Source organism: Tetrao urogallus, assembly GCF_951394365.1.
Source record: "Tetrao urogallus genome assembly, chromosome: 17".
In the NCBI taxonomy this organism is placed as follows: domain Eukaryota; kingdom Metazoa; phylum Chordata; class Aves; order Galliformes; family Phasianidae; genus Tetrao; species Tetrao urogallus.
Genome location: NC_136830.1, coordinates 1,164,500 through 1,181,767, shown reverse-complemented (window position 1 = coordinate 1,181,767; position 17,268 = coordinate 1,164,500). Strand labels below are relative to the sequence as shown.

General features: G+C 45.9%; 1 protein-coding gene across 1 annotated transcript in view; it reads left to right on the top strand.

Annotated features, from left to right (window-relative positions):
- Positions 1-274: 274 nt before the first annotated feature.
- Positions 275-17,268, top strand: part of ARVCF (ARVCF delta catenin family member) — a gene marked incomplete at both ends in the record, with an annotated part of 132,349 nt that continues 115,355 nt past the window's right edge. Inside the window, one exon of the mRNA XM_079543922.1 lies at positions 275-490. Within this exon, the coding sequence (XP_079400048.1) occupies positions 275-490 (216 nt within the window). The remainder of the gene's footprint in view (positions 491-17,268) is intronic.

Here is a 17,268-nt window from a genome sequence, read left to right as displayed (position 1 = left end):
AAGGAATTAAATATCAAGTCTATCCAAGGTGAGCATATATTTTTCATAGAGAAGCACTGGATTAATTACTTCAGATTGAAAATCAAATCAGTGAAAAGGGAAGTCTTTTCAAAGAGTAGTAGAATTTGCTGCTTAGTGTGAATGCTATTTTGGTACAGTGACTAACAATGTGCATTTTTATTCTTAACCTCTGACCTGTCTCCTCCCCACCCCTTTGCCTAACCCTCTCCATTTGCCCGTGTCAGTTAACAGGCAGGAGCATTTGAAAGCAATCATGGATGACTATGATATCAGGTCTGCTGCCAGCATTTTAGCATCTGTTAAGGAGCAAGAAGCTCGTTTTGAGCGGCTTACCCGTGCACTCGAGGAAGAGCGGCGCAATGTCTCCTTGCAACTCGAGCGTGCCAGTCAGCCCGCAGACCGCATGAGCATTTGCAACATTGGCAATGGTCAGCCACTGGCAACCGCCTGGCAGCAGCTTGTCCTGCAGGTAACGGCCTGCTCATTTTACCTGTTGCTACGGTTCACCTATTGAAGAATTTTCCATTCCAGAAAGTCGGGTGCATCTTGTTTGTCATTGGCATCTCGTTCCATACGTTGTCTTCTGGTATCCCGGAGCTGATGTGTTTCATTGCTTAGTTTGGTAGCTTGGGTTTCAAAGCCTTGGCTTAGATGGTGCTCCTGCTTCCTCTTAGCTCGTGGGATATTGGTAAAATGTGTGCGTCCCAAAGGGAGATCTTCAGTTTCCTTTAAATTCGTGCCCTTGCTGTAAGTATGGTGATGGTGTGGTGACTGGAAAACACGGCTGAATCATAATCTCAATAGCAGAATTTCCATTAGAAACAGTTGGGCTCTGAATAGGGAGAACAGCATGAAAAGCAGGAATTTCCCTCCTGTGAAGCCTTATTGTTGTGTAAGGAGCACGTCATAATTTGTTCTGTGTTTATTGGAATGATGGACGTTTTTTAATGATGCAAACTTAAGTTTTGTGATAGTTTTAGATTTCCAGATACTGTTTTGTCTGACTTGTGTTCTCTAACTGCAGCAATAAACTACTTCCATCTTTACATTACTTAAACTAAGCAAATTACTCTGACGTGCAAGGTAAGTCATGCAGAAGCAGCAGTACCATTTGTGAAGGTCTCTTTCTGGAGAAAACACTGTTCAGTTCAGAGAGACTCCAGGCTATGGGGATTCTAAAGGTTGCTTCTCAATAGTGCCAGGCAGCTCTACAATTGTACCTGCACTGAACTGCGTTCAGGCCAGCATTTAGATCATGTACATTAGCATAATGTTCCTATTAATAGCTGCCCTCCTCTGTTCATACAGATGCCTGAGTATGGGACTTCACTTGAAGGGAGCAGTCTGCAATGGTTAGGCTAGAAGTGTGACAGCAGCGGGTAGAAGATGGAGAGGCCATTATCCTTGTGATTAGTGGGGGTGGGGGGAGATGTCCTTTCCTATTAAAAAAAAAAAATTACGTAAGCACAAGTTCACCTTCATTTCTTTTTTTCCTGAATGACTGTGCAAAGTGCATGATTAATAGCTTCAGAATGAAATTCCTTGCCCACAGAACTGATGAAGCGTGAGTTCTCTGCAGCTATGGCCAAAGTTCCTGGGAAGCTTAATGAAAGAATTGAAGTGACACTGGGGTCTACGTGGCTCTTATGGCACTGCACCTCCTGGAAGTGACACCAACCTGTGCATCCCTGCTCTGGGATCAGGGGGTGGGAGGCTTCAGTTGTGTTGAAATCTTTTGAGAAGCTTCTAAAAGAGATAAAACAGTTGGTTAGCTAAATATGCACAGTTAATATTTAATGTGTGGTTATCTGTAGGAATCTTCATGAAGCATACTAAGGGTCAAATTCCTCCCAAATATACTAGCATTTGTCAGATAGCATTAAATAAAGGATGAAACATTCAGGCTTGTGCAGAATGTAGAGTGATTACAATTTTCTTATTATTTATTGCAGTCTGTTGTCAAGAGCACACAAATTAAAATCTATAATATGCTCTGCTGGCTGTAGGGATTGCTCATGCACTAGTCAGATGCTTCCACAATAGAGATGCTCATCTCTATCACCCTGTTCAGCTTCATGTTGTAAGACATTACAGTATTACTCCAGTGGGAGCTTTTCCATTTAGGAGTGGTCAAAGTGATTATATGCAATCTGGTTATTCTGTGTAGAATTTGGGCAAGAATTGGGGGTTATCTCCATGTTATGAGAATGCTGAATAATCTTTCACGATCTCTCCAAACGAATGTCAGTTTTCCATGTTTGGTTGTCAGAATGGAATCCAAGGGGTTTCAGTGACGGGTTTTGTAGTGAGAGCTTTGAAACAGTCTCAGTATTTTTTTGCTCTCTGTAAAGATTTCTCTTAAGAAATAAAATCTTTTTCCACTGGACAATTTGAGAAAAGGAAAGGAGGATGTGGGCAATGTGCCAAATGTGTAATAGTCTCAGGAGACAAAAATCGAGGCCCTGTTCCAACATCGATTCTAATTGTTATTATTGTTATTGTTATTATTGATACCAACTTTAAGCTTATTTGCAACAATAGCTCCTCACCCTGGGCAGCCTGTTGAGGGACTTCTTTCACTCCGTTTACTGATGAGTGAATTTGGTGTGTTCAGTGTGAATTTCGATATGCAAATGGAGCAGGGGAACGTGGTGTGCTCGTTGACATTTGCATATACAGCACAGAGCTCTGGCCATTCATAAGGATATCGGATCTACAAATGGAGGTTAGGGATGTGCTGTAATTGCCACAAGTTTGTGTGTAGACTTCTTAGTATTGAATGAGGAAAGTGGGAGGGATTTTTCTGAAAAGCATCTTGAAGTTGTTTTAATGGGAGACGCTGATTTCTTGGACAGTCTAAACGGATCATAGGTGGTTTGTTCAGGTATTAATTAGGAATAGCAGGAATTGTTTCTTAATGAGATTTTTTTTCCCAGAGGATGGGTTTCTGGGAGATACTGTCCTCACAATAAGAGGTGCTAAATGATGCTGAAATGCATCTATTAATATTAATGAGAATCTTTTTAGAGAGAGGAGCGGGCAAAGAATGTTTTCACAGCCCTCTGTGGAAGTCAGCGCCAGCCAGACCTTCAGGCTGCAGAGGTTTGTGCCCCTCTCCCCTTCCTGCACCGGGCAGTAATCAGCCAGCTGTGAACAGGAGCAAAGTGCTGCATGCTGCTAATTGCTGTTGAACAAGTGGTTAAATACAACCTATGTCTTGTCTAACTTGCATGGATTTAACGCTAGTTTGAATTACTGTGTGTACCCAGTGATGTGAATTTGTTTTAACTCTAACTTTTGGAAGATGCTCAGCTCAGCAGGAGCACTGTGATGTAAAGCCAGGACTGGAATTGTGTTCCCCAGCTCTCTGCTTTCTAGGGAAAGACTGCAGAGGGTTCATGTGTGCAGTGCTGCAGATTTTGAAGTGGTGGAGTGAAGTGCTTTTCAAGGCTGAGAACCCTGTGGACAAAAGGCCATTAGTTACTTACTAAAAGCCGTTCCTCTATTGTGAAAATGTAATACTTCATGAGCTTTTAATCATAGAGCTTTTATCAGGTTTATAAAAATCTTCTAAAAATTCTTCTAGTTTTTTAATTATGTTCTCAACTGTGTTTCCTGCCTTAGCCATGAGTGCTGGGGGCCACGTGCAGCCCATCTCTCTTCGTTTATGGAAGTGAAAATTTGATTGCATTAAAAAACAGCAGAGATGCATTTTAATTTCTTTGCATTTGCATCCCTAAACTTTGCACTGAAAGAATGTTTTAAAAAAAAATTCACAAAATACAGGCATAGGCCAATAAGCCCTGAGTTGCTGGTGAGTAGCACCTATCATGCATCTTCTACGCATTGTCTCTTGATGATTTTTTTTTTTTTTTTACAAGCTTGGTAAATTTTAATACTCTTCACGTGTGAGGGATTTGGTCTAATCCTCCTGGTTCTATTTTGCTTCTTTTCAAGTCAGCCTTCTGCTGCTCTTCACAGTTGGAACTGAAGTTGGAGGGGGAGAAGATACGAAAGTGAGTGTAGGGCATGTACTATTGGAGGCTGAATGCTCGAAGCTGGGATGTTATCACTGGATGGCTAACCATACAGAACATAACTTTCTAATAATAAAGAATATTGTCTTTTTAACAAAGCATCAGACACAAGAAACTTATTAAACACAGAGCTCCTGAGTTGGTTTAAATTGGCATGGCTTCATGGGTTGTAGAAAAGCTGTCAAAGCTGGGGAGCTGAACAGAAATGTTTGCATTCAAAGACTTTCCCCATTGCTACTCAGAGAGGTACTTTGTGGCCGTAATTAAGCACTGATGTTCTTCAGTTCTTATGTCAGCCAGAGGTATCTGTGACTTCTGCCCGCAGTGATTTGTGAATTGAGAGTCGGTTTCACGTAAAAGGTGGAAGCTCGTGATGAGAATTAAGTGTGTGTACATACACACATACACAAGGTTAGGTCAAATTGTGCTTCTAAGAAAATACCTTCACGTTAACTTTTCTGAGCTAGAGTTCGGGCCCAACAGTAACTTTTCTGTGTTTCATTACATTTAAGATTCTCCTTTCGCATGGTGTTGTGTGTACTGTTAGAATTTAGAAAGCATTTCCAGTATACTGGCAGTAAGAACATGGGTGCATTAGCATTGAATATGTTTGAACATCTGCAGAGAAGAAGAAAAAGGATTGTGAGCTGCACCGAGCCTCAGCTTCCTTTCTTCTCTCTCCCTACTTCATACAGAATGCAGTTTCATCCCTGCTTAGTGTGCAAAATTCTATTTAATTGCTTGGTTTGTGGTACTTCTTGGCTGTAGAGCATTTTTTCCTTTGTTATATAACACATTTGGGCAATTATAGGGGACTGACAACACAGGAAAGGCGTGCACTATTTGCCTTACAAGTAAGGCTGAGTACAGATGACAAAGCTGTAGGTTCATGACAGCTCCCTGGCACTGCAGTGCTATTTCCCATTCCCCATGCTGGTGCCGCTGCTCTCAGCTCCCCACCTTTGTAATTAAGCTCCCATCTTCTTTTTCCCTGTGGAGCACACACAGTAGCTGTGCCCTTAGTTTGGTTTGCAAATTCAGCACAGTAAGAGTAGTCTCAGTGAATGGCTAGGAACGACCAGGGTCAGGTTTCAGATTCTGTGTATCTGCAACTATTCAAAGGATGCAGGGGGTGGGGACTTGGGAACACGATTCCCATGGGAGAATGAGTCTGGAGCTCTGCAATAAAACTTGGTGTGGGCTGAGAGGTAACTGCTGTCCCAATGAGTCCCAATGAATCCCAGCATGAAGAGGAGCCAGAAGCTGTTACTCAGCTGTTTTTAGAGGAATGTGATGCTCTCCATGCATGAGGTGTGATCCTACCTCTGACTTCCACTGCGTTGGGAACGATACTGCTGAGTTGAGCTCGGAGGCTGGAGCTTTTGCCTCCTTTTTTCTGACCATTGTCTCATCTGTACAAAAGGAGCACCTCCAGGTTTACAGGAGAGTTGGGATCATCTGCTGATAGCTCAGTAGTAGTGGGACCTGCGTGCAGGGAATTCGTGGGCAAAGAACTGCTGGTGGCTTAGGGCAGTGCTGCTGAGCCAGCATGCATCTTACAGGAATTCAGCTAGAGAATTACTGCAGATGCTTCAAATGCAGTTTCCAAAGTGACAGCGTGGCTTATTACAACCCTGTGAGCTTGAGGAGCTCCTGCTGTTTGCCTTTCTGCCTGGGATTAGCCAAGAGGAATCCAAGAGGAATCATAGAACCTGCTTCCAGTTTTGCAGGAAGAATGTGAGAGCACAAAGCTAAACAAGAACAGGGTTGGTGCGGCAGACATCGTGGTGTGCAGCGTTTGAGAGCCTCTGAAAGATGGAATCGAGTGGTAATCTGTCAGAATTTGCACTTGCTGGTTTTCCTGTTTTTCACTGTAGCTTCTCTCTTTAGGTTATTCTTCAGTCTTCATGTAAGGCCTTAAATAGCATAAACATGGATACGTAAACAAATGGGGATATCAGCCTGAATTTCAACTACAACTAAGAAGATTTGACCAAATACATCATTCTGTGAAGTTCCTTCCAGAGGGGATTTGAATAGGGAGCACCTAACGCCCGCTTAGTAGGGCTATTTGAGACTCAAATCTGTTGGCGTGCAACAGAATCCACTGAAAATCTGAGGCATTATCTGAGAAATGTTTGAAACGATGTCAGCAAATCTAGTTTGAAAAGCACATCTCAAAGGAATCACTTAAAAATTTAAAAAAGGGAACTGAGTGACTGAGAAGGATCCTGTCTGGTAAAGAAGGAATTATCTTGCTCTTCCCAACAAAATGATATGTTTTTTCAAAACATAATTACATACCATTTTATACTTTCACATAGACAGGCTGGGAATGCACCTATTAGCACCAAGATGCTTTTGCAGAGTATCTCATCTTCATCATCAGCAGTACCTCACCTCCCTGCTTCGCTTCTCTGAAGTACATGCTCTGCTGAATTCCAAAGTGCCATCTGATGTCTGTCAGCAGGAGAGCGGTTGAATTGTAAAAAGCAATGGCCGCATTTTCCCTGATGGCTTCAGAAATATTTTTGTGGTTTCATTGGACTTGGAAAGGCTCAACTTCCTTTGTTATAGGGGACTTTTTTATTGAATGATGTTTTGGAAGCAATTGAAAGGCAAGGGTATTACTTTGTTAGCCAAGATGTGTGAAAGTGAGAACAATTTGCTGCATCTGTTAACCTTTCTTGGCTTAGAATATTGCCACCATTAATTTAAAATTATTTTATTTGAATGACAAATTCAGTTTCATGATTTTCCATAGCTTCATTTCTCTGCCAGTAGAAATGTTTTCTTCTAGAACTACAGATAAGAGAAACACGTTGACAAGGAATCCGGCTTGCAGCATGCACCTATTCTCTGCACGATGTGTGAGACTTGCAAGATCAGGCAGTGTATTCCAAATCCTCACAGAACCTTTCTGTACCCTCTGTCAGTTCTTTGACAAGACTTTGCTGTCAGTATGGGCTGTGATGTGTGCACGTGCCCTCATCCCCATCAGGCAACAGAAGGCTGTTGGTCCCTGGGCGCCGTTCCCTCGCAGATCCCCATGCTGCAGCAGGCGTGCTTTGCACAAACCATAGGAGTAGTGTGTAAGCAAAGTGGTGGTTTTGGACCCAAAGGCTTTTAAAACCAAAAGTTTTCTTCAGTTCCATTTCTGCTGCTGTGGGTATCTATATACTCCTGAGAATTTACTCAGAAAAAGAATGGCAGTTGGATTGCAACGTTGCTGATAAAGGCTGAGCCTTTCATTACTTCAGGCCGTGCTGCTCATGGCTCTGTGAGGCTCTTGCTTTCTTTGCTTCCTTTGCTTTCTTCGTCGTGGCCGTGGAGTCGCTCGCTGAAGTCATCGGAGTGACTGAGAGCAGAACGGCCAGAGGCGGCCATGGGCAGCCCGGGGCTGAGCGCCAGCTGTAATGATAGCCTTCCTCCAAGTGAATGTCAGAGTTTGTGCTTGAGGTGTGTGTGTATATGCGTATATAAAAGCTGCTTCCCGTTTCTAAGCTATCAAATTACTAGCTGAAGAGGTTATTTTTTGAGCCATAGTTGTGGTGACTGGGAGTACTATAGGTTACTGCCTGAGCTCACTTTAGGCACTGAAGCAGCGTGTGCCTTTCACTGCTGGTGGAGGAACGTTTTTAGAGTTCTGTAGTTAAAAGACTGAGAAGAGCTCCGCTCTCCTTATTTCTGAAGCAGCTTGATTGGCTCTTTTTTCTTCTTGCAGTCTTATTCTCTAAATGCAAATATTTCAAATATAAGAATGCTTCTCTGGAACAAAATGCCATACACAAAGATCTTGCTTCTCTCTTCAGGAAAGAAGAACCCAAGCATGTTCAGGTTTTGGTTTGAGGAAGACAGTAATTAGTTTGAAAAGGATCATAAAAATGAGTTGATTGCATAGGCATCTATCAGTCCTGTACATTAATGAGAAACCAGTCTTTTTCCCCTCTGAATGAGAGAATGCTGTACGTTGATCTTCTGAGCAAGTGACTGTAATGTTCAGCTTGAAATGTGGCACAAATCATCTGGAAAATCTGAGGGCAGGGAGGGGAGGAATAAAAAATCTCGGGAATGAAAGATGAGCAGTGCTGGGTTTTCATGCTTCGCACTGCCTTTGTTTTCCTTTCCAATAACTACAATATGGAATTATGGCCACAGCCCCAACCTTAAATCTGATTTTTTCCTCGCTGTTGTCATTCCTTTATAAATGTAATGCTATCTTAATTTTTTTCTTAAAACTGGAAGTTATTTTTTCTATTTTTAATCCTGTAAGATGTAGTTGATTCTTATCTAAGTGAAGCTGCTAGGCAGAAACATAGGGCATTCATTCGACTGCAACCTATATGTGGTGACATGAGGCTTCCTTTGTCCTTTACTTCTAATGCAAGCAATGCTGTTGCCAGACTGCCCTTGTTCTCATCCTGTCATGTGACAACTTGGATGAAATGGACTTGACTGATATTAGATGTAGCAAGATGGAAGCTGTTTGTTTCCAAGTGACAATGCTTTGAACTCATTTAAGTACCTAACGTTGCCCACTGCAGAGTGTGGCTGTGGCTTCTTTGTCATATTGGTCTTCAGCTCTGTGATGCTTTAGACCTTCTCTTTAGCACTGATGCGTGGAAGCCTCCTCCCCCTGAATGCTGCCTCCTCCCTGATGAAGGTATCTGGCTTCATCTCTGTTTCTAACCTTGCAATATGAAAGCAAAAGGATTTTTAAATGTTACAAGTGCCACGGTGGCTCTGTCTTACAAGAGTCGTGCAACAATTTGGGACCAAGTACGGATGCTTTGAAGGGATCAATGGAATTTTTCAAACAAAAATGATGGAAATAACAGTGAGAGATTACAAAATGCACGCTGGGAGTAAAAATTCTTGTTTTCATCTGCCCACATTAAAATAATCACAGTGTGGCTCAGTGATACATCGTGGTGTGCTGTTCTTTAGTACTCTCACTTACCTTGCATATTTGTGGCATGGAATCCCTAGAGCAGCAATAAATACAACCTTGGTGTGCAAGGTACCCATGTGAACAGAAGCTGTCTGATGCTGAGAGCTGCTGTGGGTGCTTTTGCCTCTATGGTTACCTGGAATTCCTGATTCATCTTGTGACTTCTCGCTCGGTTGGGTTTATGGGTGTTACGTATCGCTGGGCCGTATGTTGTGTTTCCAGGCAGAGCTGTAAACTGTTCTGGTTTTAGTGCCCCTGAGAGCAGATCAAGCCATAGTGCGGCACTACTGATTTGAATTTTTTAAGGGTAGTGGGAGAAAATGAAAAGGAGAACTTGGCCCAGATACTGTGCCTGTCTGTCTTCCAGAAAATTAAAGCTCTTCCTACCTGTGTGCTTTATTTCTCCGAGAGAGAAAAGACAGTTCTCAGCCTGCCTTGGCAGTAGGAAACGTGATAAATTAGGAAATTAAAGTTCAGTTAAAAAGGGGAGTGGGGAGGGAAGGGGCAACTGTGGGACGTAGTCAGCAGTTCGGTACTGATGGATGGTGTGTTTGTGGCCAGAATTTGGAAATTGAGTATCACTTCAGGGATCTAATCCATAACTCTTATTTAGATAATTAGTTACTTCGGTATTGCCAAGCCCCAGCATTCAGAAGTATTTGAGCTCCAAAATATTGCAAGCTCATTTAAAAAAAAAAAAAAAAAAAAAAAAAAAACCTTTGGTTTGAGTGAGAATATTTTAAAAGTTTACCTTATAACCAGAAGGCCTCCCAACATCTACTACATATTGGAGAGGAAGTTATTGTTCTCAACTCTGGAAGGTGGGACTTCAGACTTCGGCAGTGCTAATCTTGCAGGCTTGCAGATGTACCGGGGGGTTTGCAGTGTGAGAGAATTGGCAAGTCTGCCCAGCAAGGTTTTTGGTTTCATCGTTCTGCATTCACACGTGGTTGCCACAACGCCCTATGGATATAGACTTTGTAAGGTTTTTTCTTTGACAGTGTAAGGAGGTCTGGCACATGTCCACGTACATGCCTAAATTGAATGGTGCTTTTCTGTGCCAGCATGGCCTCAACAAAAGTGGAGCTCTGTTAGTTAGCTGAAGAATAGCTGGGCAAGGAGGAGGGGGAGAGCTGTGCAAGTAGAGGGCACTAGGGACAAGATGCATTCCTTCTGCTTTGCTTTGACTTCTAAGTATTTTATTGAGGGCTGCTACCAGTTGCATCTGAGTTCTCTGTCTTTAAGATGGACTTATTTTCTGCCCACAACAGCAAATACTTTATTTCAGCCAAACCTTGCAGAAAATCTACCATTGCTTTTGTCAGCCTTTGTAACGCTGAACCAAACTGCCCAGGGCTGGGTAATGCAGCTCTGCTGTCTTCTGCCCCTCACCCGCCCAACCTTGGCTCCGGTGCTCAGCTGGAACCCTGACCAGGGCTGCAATAGAAGAGCTGCAATGAGGATTAAATGTCTGACACGTTCCTACCTGTGTTAAATGTCATTTTTTCATGTTTATCTGGTGAGATTTGTATTAATTGATGCATTAATTGCACTGATGCTGGAAGTGTGTTTTAGAATTCTCAGGGACTGCAAAGCTAGGATGAAAAGGCCCTCTTCTGCTAAGGTGCCTCTTCTGGGAATTACAGGAAACTCCCTTGTGCTCCGCCTTCCTTTCGTTCTTTTGGCTCCGACCATCCCTGTTTTCCAGGACAGTCTCTAATTTGATTCTAGTAGCTTTCAGTCCCTAATTACCCTTCTTCAGCCACCAGCTGTTGTAGGCTTGGATTTATTTATTGCTTCGGTTTGCTGCTGGAGCCCCGGTATAATCGAGCAAAACCAGCCCTACCCTGGGTTCGGGGGGCTGCAGCTGGAGGGCGGCACCCCGCGCAGCGTTCAGCGCTGCCCGCGGTCGTTTCGTGCCCTCCTGCCCGTCCCGTTCTCGCACCGCCCGCCGTCTCCGTACTTATCAGTACGTCTCCTTTCTGCGGTTTCTCAGAGAAGGCGAAAAGAAGGGTTCCAGCCCAGGACTGGACCCTTAGGAAGGCTCTCTTCCATCTCCGGGCTCGCAGCCCAGCAGCAGCACGGGGCTGGGAGCTGCCGGCAGGGCGTGCGGCCCCGGGGCGGGGGAGGAAGGTGCGGCACAGCTGGCGCTCGTCGTGCTAACGCGTACTTCGGCGAGACGGCATCTTCACGAACGCGGGCCAGGTCTGCGTGCAGGTGAATGGTTTTAAGAAACGAGGCCAGCCGCGCTTGAAGCCGTCAGCCTCGCTTTCTGTGCAAGGTCCGAAAGGGAGGAAGCCGCGATTGCAGATGACCTTCCAGTGCCGCTGCTGCATTAGGAATGGCGTTAATCTCCGAGCGGGGTACGAAAAGTAATCGAGCCGGGCACTTTCCTTTCTCGTGCCTCGTCGCCAGCCGTCCCTCTCGTGGAAGACGCGCCGCGCTCCCCGGCATGCGGCCGCCGCTCGCTTTCCCCCTTTGTCTCGCGCACGCGGCAGCGCGGCTCCCCGGCGGCGGCCCGGGCCCGAGGGACGCGGCTCGGCTGGGGGCGGCCCCGCCCCGCGCCCCCCGGCCGGGCTCTCGCAGCCGTCGGGCGTGGCCCGGCCCCGGCCGCCCGTCGGTCCCGCCCCCGGGGCCCGGGCGGCGGGAGCGGAGCCGCGTGAGCGGGGTTCCCTCCCCTCGGGGCGGCGGCGGCGCTTCTCCGCGGGGCTCTTCGCCCCGGATGGGCTCCGGCCGGAGGGAGGCAGCCGCTCGGGTCGCGGGAGGAGCGAGCTTCGCGAGGGAACGAGGCTGCGGAGGCGGCCGGAGCGGGAGGCTGCGCGCTCCGAGGGGTCGCGGGGAGCGGGGCGCGTCCGTGCCGGGGGCGGTGCGGCCGGCGCCGCGCATCCATGCCTGCGGAACTCGAACGGGTCAGTGCGCCACTCGCGTCCTCGCGGGGCCGGGGGGACGCCGGGCTGCTTTTTCCAGCCGAGCGTTCGGGAGGGGTTTTGCCGCTGCCTGTTGTGCTCGCTGGTGAAACGCTGGAGAAAGCCAACTGTTGTTTTCTTTGACCTTCTCGTCCCGCTCAGTAGATCTGGGGAACTCTTTGACGTAGAGCAGCTAGGAATAGCGCTTTTGGAAAAGGAAAGGCTGGCTATTGTGCTGTGCGATGTGTTTGCGTTTCCCACGCGGCGCTCTTTGATTCTGTTGCTGAACGTAGTGGGAATATAACTTCTATTTCTTGCGTAAACGTTATTTTAAACTGCTATGCTAATAATGAACTTGGTGGGAGATCTCAGATGTCCTTCTTTGCCTTGGGGTGTCTTTGGGCACCGCGGAGTGAAGCTGGGGCAGGCAGGTAGGTAGCAAGGCCAGCCAGCTGCTGTGTGTGTGGGTGCTCGCTGCGGTGACCCCACCGCTCCAGCTGGTGCTGGGCTGCTCCGTTGAGCGCAGGTGACAGTGGGGGGCAGTTGCTGCAGACTTCTTTAAGTATCCTTTTTCTTCTCTCCTTTCTTCATTTAAAATAGCGTGTTTGGGGAGAGGAATGTAAAACGTGCTGCTGGTGCGTCCCTGGATTTAAGTTCACTGCTCTGGAGTTGTTGGAGGTGCTTCAGCTTGCTTTAAGCTTGCTGCGCGCTGCTTTTCCATCCCGGCAGCAGAATGCTGAATTGTTTCTTGATGCAAATGGGATACGGGTTTCTCTTCAGAGGAAAGCAGCCCTTTCAGCCAGGCCCCTCTGTGCTCACTCCCCTTAGATATGACGGTGGCGGCTGCCCTGCCCGCTGGGGGCCCGGCTTGGTCGCCTGCATTGTGTGCCATTTGCGTCCCGCACCCTGCGTCCTTTGGGCGGAGGGCTCTGAGCTGTGTAGGACCTGCTGCTGCCCTGGGCAGTGTAGGGCCTGCCCTGAGGTGTGTGGTGGCACGGCACAAGCTGCTCGTTTGGTGTACCTGGATGGGTGGCAGCTTTGGGGGATTTCTTTTTTTCTTTGAATAAAAAGCAGAGGGCAGAATGCTAACGGCATGTTTGATGCCTTCTGCTCTGCCCACGGAGCTGTGTTCTCATCTTCTGTGCTTTCTGTGTAGATAGGAGGAGAAGCTCGAGTGGTGCAAGATTACCGTTAATCACTTCAGGTCATGCATTGCAGTTAATTTGTAAATTCTTCTTCCACATCAAAACAACAACAAAAATGCCTGTGGTTTTAATTTTCATGCTGCTTTCACAGCTGAGGGTGAGACAGAGAAGTGTTACTTTATCTTTTCTGGTGGAGGATGGGCTCTTGATTTATTCTGAGGCCTTTCTGCAGCATAACTGATCGAGTTGATGCTGCAACAGCATATTAGAGAATGGTTTGCTTAATGAAAGGCAGCGGTTCTAAACTGCGTTGTCAGAGAAATTTATTGTGTAGTTACAGAGCCTTTAGAAAGTAATTTTTTAACTTTAACGATCACAATTAAGTAAAATTAAGCCGAATGGATAAATGGTTAAGGCAAGTGGCAATCCTACGCAATCCATACATACAAAGGCTGAAGGGATTTCCATCATGTCAACTGAAGGCTCAGTGCCTTTAGAGACTCCTCACATCTAAAGCCTGAGCTAAGACAATTGTTGATTGTAATTAAAAAGGAGCAGGTGTGACTTCCAGCTCTCCTCCAGACTTCAGCTGAGAGCAGCCACAGTTCTGGGCCCCAGAACAGCATTGCACCTTGGAAGCCTGGTGGAGCAAATGCACACGGAGAGCCGGTTCTTGTGGCTGTAATGGGAGGGCTGGCATGTCCTGTGCTCTGCCTTGGCTCTTCCCTCTGCTGCTGCTGGCTGTGGATGGAGATGCTGAAGTTTGTCCGTGTACGCCTGGAATTCTTTAGTCTATCTGTACAGAGTTCATGAAATTTGGAGTTTTCTTGGAGTCTGTGACTGCTAAAATATGCTTGGAGTACTGTATGACGTACGGTTTTGATCTGGTCCTGAAACTTCAAATGCTGGCTTGCCTTGGGGCTATAAAGTTGTGAAGGGGAAAGGAGTCACCTGGTGACTTTTGATGAAAATTGTTCAGTTCTGTTATTTCTGCTTCAGAAAATACTTTGCAAACATGACTAATTCATGTCCTGAGCCCAGTCAGCTGCCCTTCCCCAGCACCTTGTCCTGGGAGCATTCTGCTGGAGAATGATGCTGATGTGAGCAAGCGTGGAAGCTTGGAGCTGGCAGGATGAAAAATGGAGCGGTGCGTTGGCAACTGGCCTTGTGGGGTCTGTGTCAGCCGTGGAAGTCTTGGGGAAGATGTGTTCTTGGAGGTGCGACGTGTGACAGCATCGTCACTAGAACTGCTTTCTTGTGAAAGTGCTGATGTGAGCTGTTGGGACACAAGGGTTGGTGTGTGTGTGAGTGCAGCCTGTAACAGCACGGCGCTCAGTGCTGCCTCCTGGCTGCCCCGGAACCACCTGTCCCAAAGGCTGAGGGGCTGCGCCGGGCTGACACGGGTTTGCTTCAGCTGCACCGCAGCTGCTAAAAATAAAAGCTTAAAGAAAAAAAGAAAGGTGTGCACGCGAAATGTCATCGTAATGTAGGAATGCCTGTTGCTGTAGATAAAATGGGGGAAAAAAGGTGGTGGTAACTGTTGGAAGCTGCCTGCGCAGGGTGCCTCTAACTTGTGCCAGGAGCTTCTCGGGGGGTCTGGCTCTGCCATGGATGGCATCCTGTGTCATGGAGCGGGACGGGGCTGCTGGGCCGGCGGGTTGTGGCAGCAGCACAGAGAAGGAAGTGGGCACTGCGGTGCCTGTGGTGGTAACAGAGTTCAGATAGTAGGAGGTGGTGCTTGGTTTACGTTGAAGGGTTTTATTTCTAGTGAAAAATGGAATGTAGAATTGTGTGCGTAGGTTTTCTTGTGTTTTCGTTTTGCCTTTTAAGGATGTGGGGAACGGCTGATTCCTCCCCGTGTCTCAGCTGTGGGATACAGAGTGAGAGGAGTGGTTTAGGAGTGAATGGAGTCCCTCAGTCAAATCCTGAGATTAGACAATGTTTCAGATTACTATGTAAAGGAAAACTGAAACTCAGATAGCTCTGATTTCACCGTGTCCTTTGTGCCTCACGTATTTCATTAGGTTGCAGCCCAGCTTTGTTGTTCTTTTAGTCACTTCTCTGCATGCCTGAGCAGTGAACAAATGTAACTGTACCTGGGAGAAGCTTTACGAGCACATGGGAGCTGCTTTCCTGCTTTCTCTGGGCACAGCTCATAATCTTTTGTATCTACAAATGGCAGGCGTGATCTCTTCTGTCTTACTGAGGGTGGTGTTTCCATGGACTCGGCGTTCCCTGTGCACTGCAGTAATGTGAAAATTCATTACTTCCAACGGTGTTCTCTGCCCCTTTGATGAGTCAAGCCCACACCTGCTTACAGGAGGAAATTGAAACGCCTGAGTTTTCCCTTTTGGCTGATCCCACGCAGCTATCCTTCACATCACTCTTTGGCATTCAGAAAAATAAAGTAAAAATTCTTCTGAGTAGACGTGGGGAGTGTTTGAGCTTGGGAAATTCTGCCTCTGCAAGCTAAATCGCTTGGCACAGCTCTGAACTTTTATTTTTAGTAAAACTTCCAAGCCGACCTATTGTTCAGAGAAGGAGATGTTCCTGAAAGCCCAAAATGGAACTAGAAAGTGGGGGCTTATTTTTGTACCATACAGAATGTATTTGCTTGCAGAGCTGTGGCTACAGCAATGCAATTTGATTTAAGCAGTGTAGCTTTAAATGCACATAGTGTAAAAGTGATTGGAATCATGCTGAACATTCAGAAGATTTTTCATCTTGCAGGCTTGTCATTCATTCTGGAGCTGTGAGATGTGGTACGGTCCCTGTGTGGATGGTGGAGCCCTGAGATGTGAATGATTCCATGGACGATGGGGATTATTCTGCTGTTTGAATTGTAAACTCTTTCAAATTGTTTTAGCAAGTTTTGCATCTGAAACCATCTGCATTTCTCTTTGATTTAATAGTTCTCAGGGAACTCTGTGTTAAGGGAATAAAGGTCCTTTTGGCTTCCAGGCATAGTGCAGTGTGGACATGAGCTGCTTTGTTTTGTGGTGCATTTAACAGAGTGTATCAGTGTTTGTACCAGAAAGCTGCAAAGGCTGGAGCTTTCCAAGCTTAAATGAGATAGAGTTGTTTGATTAAGGAGTTTAATACAGGCTGTTTAAAGTAGGCTTGATGTGAAAACCGGTATATAAGACTATATGTTGTATTTCACATGGTACTGCATTACAACAATGGAAAACAAATGGTTTTGAATGGGCAACATGACTTATTTGTGAAACAGAACATGCAGGTGGCAGTAGCTTTGTATCAGCACCCTGAGTCCCTGTTGGACACCAGCTGAACAGACCCTGGGTCTTCAGGCTGGGAGTGCTGTTCTCTGTGGGTGTGAATTCTGTAGAGCGGTGCTCTGGCCCTGCCTCAAGTCCTGGTGTTCGTGGGTACGTGGGAGAACTTGTGTTAGTGTTTGTCCTTAAAGCTTCTTCCTAACGGAAGCAGTGTTGACCAGGATAATCCTCCTATTTATTGTTCATGTAGTTTAACTTCAGAGGGATGTGTTTATTCCTGCAGATGCTTTCTGTTACTGGCATCACAATGGTTATTGGCCCATCTGGGAAATAGTGGCAGCATGTTCTGGGACACCAGCACTGCCCAGTTGGGCTGGTTTGGTGATTTCTTTGCCATTTCAAGTCTTGATTTTTCAAGACATGGTTTTTGTTAGTTTAAGAGTGCAGCTCTTGTAGATCATAGTCATGATGCCCTAATGAGGCAGTGCTTATGGTGATCTTTTTCTGGGTTGTGAAAGATTTCAACTTAAATGCTGAATACTGTGGAAGTCAAGAGTGGCTTTGTTAGTGGTAGCTTTTCCTCGTAAATTACGTATTGATACTGCTTACCGTTGTAGAATTTGGTTCTCACTGCTTTCACAGCATTTGGCTGTGAGATGTCCCTTTGAACTGCTGGATTGTTGGCAGACTTTCTGGGTTTTTTTTAAGGGTAACTAATAATATTAATAGTTGCCTTTAATTAAAAGGGAATGGTTATTTCTGTGCTTGTAACTCAAAAGCTGCGTTTCGTTACTTCCCCTAAATGCTGCCTGAGCATTACTGTGCCTCAGTTGTTTTTTGTTGTGTTGGTAATATTTTGAAATTATCTGGTGTGCTGCAAATGAAATTCTTTACTGCCTAGTTGCTTTTTCCTTTTATTGCTACTAGACCTTGTTAAGTACAGCCATCTATCAGTACCAGAGGAGAGACTGT